Source organism: Orcinus orca, chromosome 10 (assembly GCF_937001465.1).
Source record: "Orcinus orca chromosome 10, mOrcOrc1.1, whole genome shotgun sequence".
In the NCBI taxonomy this organism is placed as follows: domain Eukaryota; kingdom Metazoa; phylum Chordata; class Mammalia; order Artiodactyla; family Delphinidae; genus Orcinus; species Orcinus orca.
In genome coordinates this window covers 74,391,156-74,405,666 of record NC_064568.1, presented here as the reverse complement: position 1 = coordinate 74,405,666, position 14,511 = coordinate 74,391,156, and the positions used below count along the sequence as shown (strand labels likewise).

Below are 14,511 nucleotides of genomic sequence, written 5' to 3'. Positions count from 1 at the left end.
GGGCAATAAAAAAGCTTTAGAATATTTAGAGTGGAAAGACTTTTGAAAAAATCCTCTTACGCACTCTTCTGTTTTTAAACAGAACCGGAACTCTGACAGACTTTGAACTCTGGAATTTTTAGAGAATGAAATTTCACAGCTGCTTTGGTTATCTGGTCTCAGAAATATTTCAAGAAATTCCTGTCATAAAGTTCCTCATGTCTAATTACCCAAATAAATTTTCACATGAGTTGAATTTTGGAAGATGAAATGTGCTTTTATATACAGATTAGTCCCTTGATGAGGTAAATTTAAAAGTTATCATGACAGTATCTCACTATTCTCCTCTTTCATGCTCAGGGACAGTCTTATAATCAGACAACATTATGCTTCCCTGTCAATATTTGACACTCTTGGTGAGTAGTATTTGTTATAGTCTGTCAATTTACAAGGTTTAATGTGAACATAGTATCACAATTATCATTTGGTTCAGTAAAACCATTCAATATTTGAAAATAAATATACCAGGAAGTAAAAGTCAATTATTCTAAGAACAAAGACTCTAACTTTAGAGACCCATACATGTAGTACCCTATATTCAGATATGCAGTAACTTAGGTGCCTAACTAAACTTTTTTTTATAATCTCCAATGTAGATCTATAAATAAGCAACCAATTTATCTTCCTCACATAATTATATTTACATTGTGAATCTGGAATACTTTTTTCAATTTAAGAGGCTATGTTAAATAAATAATTATGGTATTCCAATACTGAAATCATTAATATCTGGACGGTAAATGAACACACTCCAGTATATACTTGGTTATCTTTAATGGCCAGCTGAAGTGAAGTTTATTATTATGACATTTGGTATTACACCAGTGGAGCTTGTAACTGAGTTGGGATGTGAGAGAGAGATTACTGGTGAATAGGTCACTTTCATTATCAAGGAAGATGATTTTAAGATAGAACCATCAAGCAGTTGAGAGAAAAGTTCCCTGAAACTTGAGTTCTGTGCTCCTAAGTACAATTGGTCATTCCCCTGACTATAGCAAATTGATATAGGCAGGGATAGTATTGGTTCACTCTGCCTCTCAAACCAAATGTAGGCAAAGAGGCTGCAGCTGAGCTGCCTTGTTTCTGGTGCTTCTACTGTGTCCTACCCCAGCTGGAATGCTTATATACCCACTAATTTTAAATAAAGACAGGGTTTAAGTCTCAAAAGAAGATGAGTTAGAAGGAAACTCACCATTCAGTTTGGGTTCCTGAAGTGTTACAGTTCCTGATGAGAGCAAATGCATCATGGCTCATCTTGTGAGCATCATAGCGAGGAAGGGCACAGCAGCGGCGCAGGCTGCTGAGACGTCTGTCTCCTTGGACGCGAATGCTCACGACCAACTGAGTGGCCACCCTGTCATTCTGTGGGTGTAAATGGATTGAGACAGAACTGAAGTTACCTTGAGCATGTGGATTCTATATAGTGATGTCTGTGAGAGGAAAAAACCAGGGTGACAGAATGGTTTGGGAATAGGTTTAATTTTTTAAAATTTTGTGCTGTTTCTGAGTATAAATAATTGGAGAAGACATAATTTAGATGATGGAATATTAGAATATCTAGGATTTTTTGACAGGTAATGGGAACAGGACAGAATAAATGAAAATGGATTCTCCTGAATGTTTTGTTTTGTTTTTTGGTGGTGTCCGTGCAGGAAGATTATACTAAATACTTGTAATACTATATTCTAGTTTATGACTGAAGGAGGGTTCATGTAAGTCATTGAAAGGGTGTCAGGATTGAGTAGTGGATCTATTCTTTAATCTGCTCTGATGCTCTTATGCTTAAGAGCAGAAGTGGACTTACCTGGTGGCACAAGTGGTTAAGAATCCGCCTGCCAATGCAGGGGACACAGATTCGATCCCTGGTCCGGGAAGATTCCACATGCCGCAGAGCAACTAAGCCCATGTGCCACAACTACTGAGCCTGCGCTCTAGAGCCCGCGAGCCACAACTACTGAGCCCGTGTTCCACAACTACTGAAGCCCATGCACGTAGAGCCCGTGCTCCTCAACAGGAGAAGCCACCGCAATGAGAAGCCCACACACTGCTATGAAGAGTAGCCCCTGCTCGATGCAACTAGAGAAAGCCCACGCGCAGTAACGAAGATCCAACGCAGCCAAAAATTAATTAATTAATTAAAAAATACGTGTTTGTTAAATGCATAAATATTTCAATCTTAACAACAACAACAACAAAACAGCAGTAGTTTCCACTAGCACCTCCTTACAGCCCATCTATAGAAGATAAAGTGTAGTGAGCCTGCCTCTAGAGAGCATGATCATTGATACACTTTTCAGTGACGTCTAAGCACCTGAATACTGTTGATGCAAAGCAAACTAAGAAATAAAGGTCGAGGCAAGAAGGTAAAAAGTATACATAGGGATCCCCTCAAAATCAAAAGATTCTAGTGAGAAGAAACACCCCTAAGACAAACCAAGAGCAGCAACCAACTTCTCGGTAAAAATACATTTTGTATTTTTGTGCGCTTTGTAAATACAGTTTATACAGATTTGTATATCTCGAGAGAATACAAATAGGCAATTACAAACAAGTCCTTGTTGACTAAAACCGTTCAACTATAACTGACTGCCTACTATGTATCAGGCACTATCTAGAGATACAGGAGAGAACAAAAAGTCCAGGCCCTTCTGGATCTTATCTTGTAGTAGGAGCTGCATATAATAAACAAGTAGGCATGTAATAGAAATGACCACAAAGTGCCATGGAAAAAAGCAGAGTAAGGCAGGGAGTGATGGAGGCTGCTGATATGACAGGGGAGTTGGGGAGAAGGGGAAGGTGAAATTTACTTGGTGTGTTAAATAAATGGGGAGGAGGCCAGCAAGTGGAGTCTAGAGGGGAGTGAGCTAGGGGGAGATGATAGGACATAAGGTCATTGACTGTTAGAGAATAAAGAGATGAGAACGGAGCGACACCTAGTGGGAAAAGTCAAATAGACCCATAACACAACCTCTTTACGATGGCTCCCAAAGAACATTTACCACCACCTCAGCTAAAAAGGGGCAAACAGGTAATTATAGATGATTCCTGACAGTATACAGTTGATGTCTCAACTGGAGAGGACACATCAAAAAATACCGTCAGGAAAATGGAAATAAAATCCACAGAATGGGAGAAAATATTTGCAAATTATATATTTGATAAGGGACTTATACCCAGAATACACACAGAACTTTTAAAACTCAATATAAAGAGACAACCCACTTCAAAAATGGGCAAAGGATCTTGACAGACATTTCTCCCAAGAAAATAAAATAGCCAATAAGCACCTGAAAACCATGAGATACCACTTCACACCCACTAAAAATTTTTTAAAAGACAATAACAAAGATATAGAGAAATTAGAACCCTCTTAACATTGCTGGGAGTGTAAAATAGTGCAGCAACAGTCTGGTATGCTAACATAGAGTTGCCATGTGACTCAGCAATTCTACTCCTAGGTATATATACAAGGGAAATGAAAACATGTCTACACAAAAATCTGTACATGAATGTTCACAGCAACATTATTCATAATAGCCAAAAAGTGGAAATATCCATTCACTGATGAATTGATAAATAAAATGTGGTATATCCATTCAATAGAATGTTGTGATAAAAAGGAATAAAGTACTGATAGATGCTACAATATGGGTAAACCTTGAAAATATTATGTTAATGGAAAGATTTAAAGCCAGTCACACAAAAAGCCACATATTATATTATTCCATAGATATGAAATGTCCAGAATAATTAAGTCTATAGAGACAGAAAGCAGACTAGTGGTTGCGTAGGTCTGGGGGAGTAACTATTAGTGGGTATAGGATTTCTTTTCTGGGTTATGAAATGTTCTTAAATTGATTATGGAATAGTTGAACAACTCTGAAATATACTAAAACTACTGAATTGTATACTATAAATGGGTGAATTTCATGGTATGTAAATATATATATATATGTATCAATAGAGCTTTTTTTTGAAAGAGAGAAGATAAACTAATCAGATGTTTCATCTTTGACCTACGACTCTGTCTCTAAAACTGAGTACTTCTTTGTCACATGGACTATGTTAAAGCCGAATAATTTACAGTCCAAACCCTAAATGTCCTGCTTAATGGTTCTGTACTCTGATGAAGATCCACTGTATATTCAGAGTTGCAGTAACATTTAGATAATATACAAAAAAGTAAAAGCAAATGGTAATGAGGGAGACAGGGGTAGTCAGGTCTTACGTTCACAGATCCAGGCTTTTGAGAATCATACTGAGTTTTATGGCAGTTTTATGGGAAAAGATAAAAGATTTCTTAAAATTTTCCAGCTGGTATCTTTTTGTATCTTTGTTTCTACTCCATAAGGTAAGGAGCAACTTGTATTTAAATCCCAAACCTCACCCCAGGAATAAAGAAAGAAAATCTTACATCATTTCGGTCCTTGATTAGTCTCTCCTCTAGTTCCTGGGCTAATTGCAAAAGCCACCATTGTACCTAAAAAAAGCATTGAGACTTTAATCTTTCATTTAAAGACTCTAGGTTTATTATAGAACTAAATGGTGGTTTTGTTCAGTTCTCCCCAAAATGGAAGTGTGTAACAAAGTCTCCCCTGTTACAATCCCCAGATCATAGAAATCTTCCGTACTCTGACCTGCCCTAGCTCAAGAGCTTTCATTCTTTTCCTGCTGGCATGCCATCAGGTGAATTTCAGGCATGTTCCAGCTCTGAGAAAAAAAGACACAGTGGGCTTCCCTGGTGGCGCAGTGGTTGAGAGTCTGCCTGCCGATGCAGGGGATATGGGTTCGTGCCCCGGTCTGGGAAGATCCAACATGCTGCGAAGCGGCTGGGCCCGTGAGCCATGGCCGCTGAGCCTGTGCGTCCGGAGCCTGTGCTCTGCGACGGGAGAAGCCACCACAGTGAGAGGCCCGCGTACCGCACACACACAAAAAAAAGACACAAACTTGAGGCACAATATCCTGGCCTCCTAAGATTTCACCTACCAAAAAATGAGTAACTCCATTTCAAACTTCAATCAGCTCCATTCTATTTCTTTTCAGATGGAAGAAAGGGAAAAAATAATAATAATAAAAAAAATCCCAAGTTAAACTAATCAATTTTCAGTACACAAAAAACTTTCTATTTCCTTCATATTTTACAGCATAAAGGTCCCATCTAACTTTCCACAGCTACCAAAACCTACCCACCAACTCCCTTAAAAGAGGCAATGTTCTGTCAAGAATGTCTGCCTACCTGTTCCCGAGCAGCCAGAGCTGTTTTTCCTGGGAAGTTCTTGCTGCAGGCAATGGTTTTGGGTATTTGCCTGGGTCTAACTGGATCATGTTCAATCCCCCGGCACATGGCATATAGCCAAGATCTAATGAAACCAGCAAAAAAGTTTAAGGTGAAAGCAGATGATTATTCTTGTTAAAACAAAATACCTATATTATACTACCTTTTATCCCTTTCATGAAAAAGGAAAAATTTGTTCAAAAGTAAGTACACCTCACCCGTAACAGAATCCTTGCCCTTCCCAATGAATTCCAGTAATGATAAATTGCCGAGGAGAACACATTATGCTTTCTAAAGCCAAGTCATCATTTGTGTTTTGGGAAAAGTGCCAACTAAGCCACATATTTCATATCCCCAAGTATTTTTGGTACTTAGTAAGCAAAAATACAAGGATTTTTAAGAGAACAACAGCATCTTAGCACACATAAATATTGTACATGTGTATATCAGAGCTTCAGAGTAACAGCTCCTATCTACCAACCTATTTAGGCACGTGAAAAAAACTAGACTAATAGGTTATAATGATTTAATATTTTAAAGCAAAAGGACGAATGCAATTACCTCGAGGAGCAAATATTAACCTAAAGATAGGTCTAGATTTTACCTGATGCTCTTGTCTACATTTGAATTTAGCATATCCATAAAGGTTATGATTGAAAAGTATTAGGAATCACTTACCCATTCTTCTCCCCAAAATGACTCTGGAGCTGGGATTCAGTGAACTGGGTCAGTTCTCCCATGTATTCTACCCCCAGGGTTTCAATGACAGAAGCCCCTAGCTTTCCTCCAAGATTACGGCTAACAACAACCAAAAAAAGACAAAAGATTTATAGGTCACATCATAAATATCTAGTTAGCAGGGAAAATGAGAACACACATTGGTCCTGTAAACTATTGATTTTCTAGCATAAGACTAGACGACTCTGGGAATTCAGTACTCTGGAAGTTAGGGCCTGGGAAGAAGACTAACCATAGCATAAACACAAGGGTAAAGTCATTAATTAGTTATCAAGTCAACTGTGTATAAAACTTTCAATTGTACAGGATCTACTGTCCCATTTAGGGATTAAAATTCCACCTCCAAAACAAACCCCTTCCATAGCTAAAACATTTTATATTTAAGAATATAGTAAAAAAAAAAAAAAAAAACAACAACTCTTCAGCTTGGCCTTTGAGATGTCTAATAATCTGTCCTCAACCTCTCTGTTCAGTCCTTTTTCCATCACTTATCTTCCTCAATATGGTCCCAGTTCACTGGAAATATATTTTCTCCCTCTTGGTGCTCAAAACAGTCTCCAAATTGGTATTTCTCTTCTATTCTCATCTGACTCTCCCATGCCTTTTTCATAAGTCCTTCTCAGATGACTTTTATGAACTTTGGTAACTACCTGTACAATTCATTTAGCAGTTACTCACATATAGTCTTGATGATAGCACTTTCACTATTGCTTTGAACAGATATATCTTGTCCCTTCAACAATATTATAAGCCCTTGTCAAAGACACACTATTGGTATGCACAACCTAGTTATTAATTTTATTTGGGAGCAATTCAGTAGCCCTGAACAGCTTGATACGCTACTAGAACAAAGAAAAGAAGTAAAATTCCTATTTGTTATTTAGTAACAGGCTTGAGTAAAAAACCTAGAAGGAAGTTAAACATATAGCTAAAAAACAGTTCATTCTTTTAAAATTCAGGATTAAGTATCTTCCACAGATAATCCGGAATTGAAAGTTCATTAAGAAAAAAATCTCAGCATGTTTGTAAAATTTTCTGTGTCATCTCCCTCCTGTCCCCATGGTACCTATTTTCCCTGGCTCCAATCCTTAAGGAACAGAAGAAACTACAACCAGAGAGGGCCTTCACATATATAGAAGTGAAATTTAAGGTGCTCCCTGAATACTTACATTTTGCTAATAGGCACTTGGCTGAAGAGCTGTGGGACTGACCCATGTGAGACCAGGGTCTGCCGGTTGGGCTTGTTTAGTCCACAGGCCAGCTTTGCCAGAACCTGGAGCATGGAAAGTATAAAAACCCCATTACTGTCAACACCCACACACAGAGTTGGTGAATATTAACACACACATATACACGCATACACACGGCACAGCTTAAGGGCTGTAACTAATGGTTTCCACGTTAAAAACAAAACCAAAACCAGAAACTCAAGACATCTCCAAAGCTTGGTGTCCCACAATATCCACAGTGGAAAACATGACCCACTATCATTATCCTCATTGTCCTTTCCACATCTTCCATTCTCAGTCTTTCTTTAGTCATTTATTCCACCCTCATCTATTCCTTAAGGTTTTCCTATTTCAAGAGGGTGAAAAAGTAGAGAAGCTACAGAAGAGACTTAAGATGCATTTCTTAGTATGTCCATATGAAAATGCTAAAACAAACTCATTTTACCCTACTCCATTTATATACATTTCTTGATTAATGGTTAGTCCATTTTGAGTCCCGAATTTAATACAGATTACCATCATTTAGCATCTGTGATAAAGACTGGGCTCGAAGTCATTGTCCAATAGCAAACATCTTCTTATATTAAATAAGACTTCAAAATGAAAAAACCCTTGAGAAGTCTTTTCAAAGAATAAGGTACTTCAGTGGTATCATTTAACAACTTATAATTGGTAGGAAAAATATAAAATCACTCTTCAGATTCATTGGAGATTCCCTGAAACTTCTACTAGGCCACATTTAGTCTAGTTTAAATTATTACATTGAGACTTTTGTTTCCCCTCCCTCCACCTAACCAGAAAAAAAAAACCCCCAAAACTCTACTGAGTAGTTTGGCAACTTTCCTCTTCTTGGGAATTCCCTGGTGCTCCAGTGGTTAGGACTCAGTGCTCTCACTGCCGTGGGCTGGGGTTTAATCCCTGGTTGGGGAACTAAGATCCCACAAGCTGAGCAGTGCAGAACTTTCCTCTTCTTGAGTGAGGGAGAGAAGGTAGTAACTAGAAATAATCAGCCACTGCCCAACTACTGAGTCTACACCAAAGGGGATGAAGATCCCAGGGCCACACTGCAGTTTAATCAAAAAGCACAGAACAAAAGCATAGAACACCCAGAACTCCACATAAGAAGTGAGATAATACTAGAAAATTCAGCAACCGAAAAGGAAAGAAATAGGTTCCTACTAGCCTCCTCCTTTCTTTGTTTGCTTGCAGGATCTTAGTCCCCTGACCAGGGATTGAACCCAGGGCCCCTGGCAGTGAAAGCGCCGAGTCCTAACCACTGGACCACCAGGGAAGTCCTGCCTCCTCCTTTCTTTGGATAGTTCAGTCATTAAGGAAATACTGTGGATACAACTATGTAAATAACCATTTCCAGCAAAATTTTCAGCCTGCTTCTTAGGAAAGTACATGTGTAATGTCAATCCCCATGATAAAGAATTACTTAGGTTTTTATTTGGTCTTCACCATGAAGTTTAAGTAGAAACCCATTTCAAAGTATATGTGTAATGATTTAAATGCCCCACTCATATCTATCCTGGCTGTTTGTTTTTTGTTTTGTTTTTGTTTTTCTTTTTTTTTGTTTGTTTCTATGCCTGCTGTGTTTAACTACAGATATCTGTGTTTCTCTTTGAAATCTACTATTAGCCTTCACCTTATTGTGTGAAATCCCGGCTGAACACTGAAAACCAGTCTGCCTCTCTATGGCTGCTCTCATTTCCTCCACGATCACTGCTCCCACAGTGAGCTGTAGGTCTGGAGAGGTGGTGTTATCAGTCTGAAGAGAATCAAGCCATTGCAATAAGCCTTGTTTTCGCATTTCCTCTGAAAAGTTGAGAGGTAACAGTTAGACTTCTTTTTTAAAAAATCAGGGTTTTATTTGTGTTATCTAATGCAGAAATGCTTAGATTTCAGGTACTTTACATATGTAGGTTTTCACCAAAAATGGCAGCCGTTTTAGAAGACTATTCAGTATCACAACAGAGATAAATTTCTCCTTCATACCAATTCTAGCAGGCTTATCTCCCAGCATAGGCTGAACCTTATAAGCTCTAATAAGCAACAAATATTTTGTATTGTCTTTCATGAGTAATGATTTAAAAGTACATCTGTTTTCTCTCTCCAGTTTTTGAACTTTCTTCTTCCAACTTCCCTTGCACATCACCAAAAATTCTATTAAGTTACTCAATTAGAAAATATTCAGAATTATCGCACGCTTCAGTATAAACTTAAGTTAGCATTTATGTATTTTTAGAGACTGGTTCCAGTTGAATACCTTAAGTCCAATCAGAGGCACTAGAAGATTTATTCTCTTGACAAACTATTTAAATTAGAAGTAGCTTTGTACCTTAGGGCTTTGAAAATACCTTACTATCCAATTTAGAACTAGTCATAGTTTTGAAAAACATTTTTTAAAAGTATTATATAACAAGGAAGTTAGGAAATATACACATGCTGTTTTAAAGAGGCTGTAATGAGGTATGAACAAGGCAAGAAAATTCAAAATATCTTGGAGAGGCAGAGTGAAGGGTCACATATATGGAGAAGAGGAGGAAGATGAGCACATAAAAGGAAGTATTTTCCAGCTATTGAGGGCTGCTGTTTCTCTCCTTTGCTGGTCTATCTCCCTCCTCTAACACTGTAACTGCAGATACAGAGCAACGTTCTCCTCTTCTCTGTATATATGCTTTTTCTCTTGGTGAACTGGTACTGGCTTATGTTTCAATTTGTTTATGCTAAGTACATGCAAATCTTAATCTCTATCCCCAAACTCTTAACTTTAATCCCTTATTTCTACCTCCCTACAGAAAAAGTCTTCTTGAATTTTTCATTACAGTATCAAACAAAATACTACTAAAGTCAACCTTTATTATATCTTCCTCCCCAAAGGTTCTCTTTCCCAAACAACTCCCTATTTCTCTTAAAGGTTTAAAATCTAATATTGGCTTCTTTTTTTTTTAAATTAATTAATTAATTTATTTTTATTTTTGGCTGCCTTGGGTCTTCGTTGCTGCCCACGGTCTTTCTCTAGTTACAGCAAGCGGGTGCTACTCTTCGTTGCGGTGTGCGGGCTTCTCATTGCGGTGGCTTCTCTTGTTGCAGAGCGCGGGCTCTAGTAGTTGCAGTACGCAGGCTTAGTTGCTCCTTGGCATGTGGGATCTTCATGGACCAGGGCTCGAACCCATGTCCTCATCGATGGCAGGAGGATTCTTAACCACTGCACCACCAGGTAAGTCCCTTGGCTTCTTTTCTTTTATTCCCCTTTATTATAGTTACTTAGTTACCAAAGCCCACTTCAAAATATTTCACATATCCATTGCAACCCACTGTATTTTATTCAGCTTTTCTTCATTCTTGCCTAGGCCACCTCAAACTTCTTTGTTTGTGGTTTTTGTTTGTTTGTTTTTGGCTGCACCGTGCGGCACGTAGGATCTTAGTTCCCCCACCAGGGATCAAACCCATGCCCCTAGCAGTGGAAGCGCAAAATCTTAACCACTGGACCACCAGGGAAGTCCCCATAAATTTATAGTTAACTCTTAAAAATCACGTAGTGTTAAGTCTTCCAACTTAGTTCTTTTTCAAAATTGTTTGCCTATTCCACATCCTTTGCATTCCCATACAGATTTTAGAATCCGTTTATCAATTTCTATAAAATCCTGCTGGGATTTTGGAGAGAATGCAATGAATCTGTAGGTCAATTTGGGGAGATTTGAACTCTAATATTATTTAATCTTTCAATCCATGAGCATGGTCTCTTCATTGATTTCATCTTTAATTTGTCAGTGATGTTTTGTAGTTTTCACTGAACTAGTTTTTCCACATATATTGTTAAATATATCTCTAATAATTTTATGGTTTTAATGCTATTCCTTTTTAAATGTCAACTTCCCATTTTAAATTTTAATATATAGAAATACAATCAATTTTTGCATATTGACTTTGTCCCCTGCAACCTTGCTAATCTCACTTATTCTAGGTTCTTTTTTTGCGGGGGGGAGTAGATTCCCTAGGATTTTCTATAAACATGGGCATGTCACCTGCATTTGACTAGAACTGTTCTAAGAGTGAGCACTGGTAATTTGTGCCAAAACTTCGGAATTAAACTGATAAACCTCTAGCTATGGCCCACAACTCTAGGGACCATAACTACAAAAGAGAAGTCCCTATACTGGTAACAGGTGTACCTTCCTCTGTGCTATGAGCTGATTAGTGCCTTCCAAGCTCCCTCTGGTTGTTGGCAGAATTTATCATCTTGGGGACTTCCCTGGTGGCAAAGTGGTTATGAATCCACCTGCCAAGGCAGGGGACGTGGGTTCGATCCCTGGTCTGGGAAGATCCCACATGCCATGGAGCAGCTAAGTCTGTGCGCTACAGCTACTGAGCCTACGCTCTAGAGCCGGTGAACCACAACTACTGAGCCCGTGAGCCACAACTACTGAGCCCGTGAGCCACAACAACTACTGAGCCCACGCCCCAGAGCCCGTGCTCCACAGCAAGAGAAGCCACCGCAATGAGAAGCCCACGCACAGCAACAAAGAGTAGACCCCATTTGCCACATCTAGAGAAAGCCCGTGCGCAGCAACGAAGACCCAATGCAGCCAAAAATAAATAAATTAATTAAAATAAATAAATTTATCATCTTGTGGCTGTAGGATTGAGGTCCCCATTTTCTTGCTGGCTGTCAGCAGAGGGCAGCTCTCAGAGCATAGCCATGGGGGCTTCTCCAAAGGCCCTCTTACAATATGGCAGCTTACTTTGTCAAAGCCTGCAAGCAGTCTAGCCAACTCTTACAGCTCTCAACTTTGGCAGTTGATTGATTTATTTTTTTAATTTTTAATTTTATTTTTATTATTATTATCATCTTTTTTTTGGCTGCTCCAGGTGGTATGTGGGGATCTTAGTTCCCTGACCAGGGATCAAATTCATGCCCGCTGCAGTGTAAGTGCGGAGTCTTAACCACTGGACCTCCAGGGAAATCCCTGATAGTTGATTTATATTTTTTTATACCACTACACAACTGTTTCTTATTATATGCATTCACATGTTCAATACTTGCTTAGAAATAAATGAGTTAAGAGGAAGCAAACGGAGAACAAATGAGTTCTTTAGCTAACACAAACCAGTTACAAAATGGCCCCGAAGGGTAAGTTTTCACTCTGACAATTTTTGAGTTATTTTTAATTAATCTTACTACTTAAACTTTCCACACACATAACTATTTCAGAAACAGAAAAAACAAAGTTGCAAATGCAGCATGGCTGAGTAGGACCCATTAAGAGGCACCATGGTAAAGTTGAATGGGAACTTCAGTATAAAAACATCACAAATACCTCGACCCTTTTCCCTAGCTTTGAAATATGTCACATCCACGAAAAACAATTTCTGGGAGGGTATATGCACTTAGATCAGCTAATTTCTGTTATGAGGTTTTTTTTTTTATATTACACACATCATATGAAGACTCAGGAGTATGATATATCATCATAGATCATTTCCTAGACATTGTACTGTTCTGAGCACTCTAAATAATAAGATATCACTGCATCTCGAAGCTTAATATTTAAACTAGACACAATAAAGCAACTTTTTCCTTCATATATGAATACCTTTTATTTCCTCATACAGAAATAAGATTTCTTTAAAACACTGGCATTTTATATAAAAATGTAAGAAAGATAGGTATAGAAGAGGCGCATGTCCATTTGAAGTAACATTTGACCTCCAACAAAGGTATGTACCATCATCTTCACCAGAGAGCTCTTCAACAATGAGTTGCCCTCCAAAACCAATGTAACGTGTAATAATAGTTCTTATTCTGAGGTGTGTAGGTTTCACTGGGTCTGTGAATCTCCTGAAAACTACATGCAAAACTGTTTTACATGTAGATATGTATTTTTCTGAGGCAAGCAAGGGTCCACAGCTTTCAACAGATTTTCAAAAGGGCATATAGCCTTCAAAAAAACACTTAAACAGCAAATAATTTAAAGTACTATAAAACCAAACACAACCACAAAATCTATGGGATGCAGCAAAAGCAGTCCTAAGAGGGAAGTCCATAGAGATACAGGCCTTCCTCAAAAAAACAAGAAAAATCTCAGGGACTTCCCTGGCGGTCCAGTGGTTAAGATTCTGCGCTTCCACTGCAGGGGGCATGAATTCAATCCCTGGTTGGGAACGAAGATTCCATATACTGTGTGGTGCAGCCAAAAAAAAAAAAAAACCAAAGAAAAACCCAGAAAAATCTCAAATAAACAATCTAACCTACTACCTATGAGAATTAGAAAAAGAAGAACAAACAAAACCTAAAGTCAGCAGAAGGAAGGAAATAATAAAGTATTATAAAACCAATTCCAAATGTTTATTTAAAAAAATTAGCTACACAGTAAAATGTAGTACACAAAACTAAGCCCCCGACAAAAAAGAAAGAAAAAAAACAATAACAGGACTTCCCTGGTGGTGCAGTGGTTAAGAATCCACCTGCCAGTGCAGGGGACATGGGTTCGTGCCCTGGTCTGGGAAGATCCCACATGCTGCGGAGCAACTAAGCCCGTGAGCCACAACTACTAAGCCTGCGCGTCTGGAGCCTGTGCTCCACAATGGGAGAGGCCGTGACAGTGAAAGGCCCGCGCACCGCGATGAAGAGTGGCCCCCGCTCGCCGCAACTGGAGAAAGCCCTCGCACAGCAACGAAGACCCAACACAGCCAAAAAAAACAAACAACAACCCCCCCCAAAAACCAACAACAACAACAACAAAAACACAACACAAAAAACAAAACCAAAAAACCCTTCCTTACTCTGATCCCAGAATAATAATAATAAATCAATAAAGGCAAATGTACCATAACTTTGCCTCCTTTAAGTGGCACATTACATTGTCCATTGTATTCTCCCTAAAGAACTAAAAGAGCTGCAGCCTCCACCTTGATAAACTCAGCTATCAGGATCAGAGAATAAAATAATTCCTCAATGGTCCTTCCCGTAAGTTTCCCTGGGTAGTTCCACCTCTACCCTTCAATACAACATATTAAAAGGCATCATACAACTGTTGACAGCAAAACTAAACTTTAATATCTTACATCTTACTTTAAAACATGGAACCCATGTAAAATTCACCACTGTAACTAGAAATAAACTAAACACTCTTGGAGCTTTTTCTGAACAAATCTGTATTGTTTCTACAAGTAATAACATATGCCCTGACAAGTCCCCCAAGAAGTTAACTTGCTATAGATTTG

At 38.5% G+C, this 14,511-nt stretch overlaps 1 protein-coding gene and 1 long non-coding RNA gene across 4 annotated transcripts in view; one reads left to right on the top strand and one right to left on the bottom strand.

Moving 5' to 3' along the window:
- Positions 1 to 14,511, bottom strand: part of POLH (DNA polymerase eta) — a 29,336-nt gene that overhangs the window by 2,591 nt on the left and 12,234 nt on the right. For all 3 annotated transcript variants that reach the window (XM_033423933.2, XM_004267548.4, XM_033423935.1), the window contains 6 exons: positions 8,930 to 9,099; positions 7,222 to 7,325; positions 5,993 to 6,112; positions 5,276 to 5,399; positions 4,454 to 4,519; positions 1,232 to 1,401 (listed from right to left, as the gene is read on the bottom strand). In XM_033423933.2, the coding sequence (XP_033279824.1) occupies positions 1,232 to 1,401; positions 4,454 to 4,519; positions 5,276 to 5,399; positions 5,993 to 6,112; positions 7,222 to 7,325; positions 8,930 to 9,099 (754 nt within the window). The remainder of the gene's footprint in view (positions 1 to 1,231; positions 1,402 to 4,453; positions 4,520 to 5,275; positions 5,400 to 5,992; positions 6,113 to 7,221; positions 7,326 to 8,929; positions 9,100 to 14,511) is intronic.
- LOC125965702 (uncharacterized) lies at positions 10,378 to 12,719 on the top strand. Its single transcript, XR_007479938.1, has 2 exons — positions 10,378 to 10,504; positions 11,517 to 12,719. It is a non-coding gene; the product is annotated as an uncharacterized LOC125965702 (long non-coding RNA).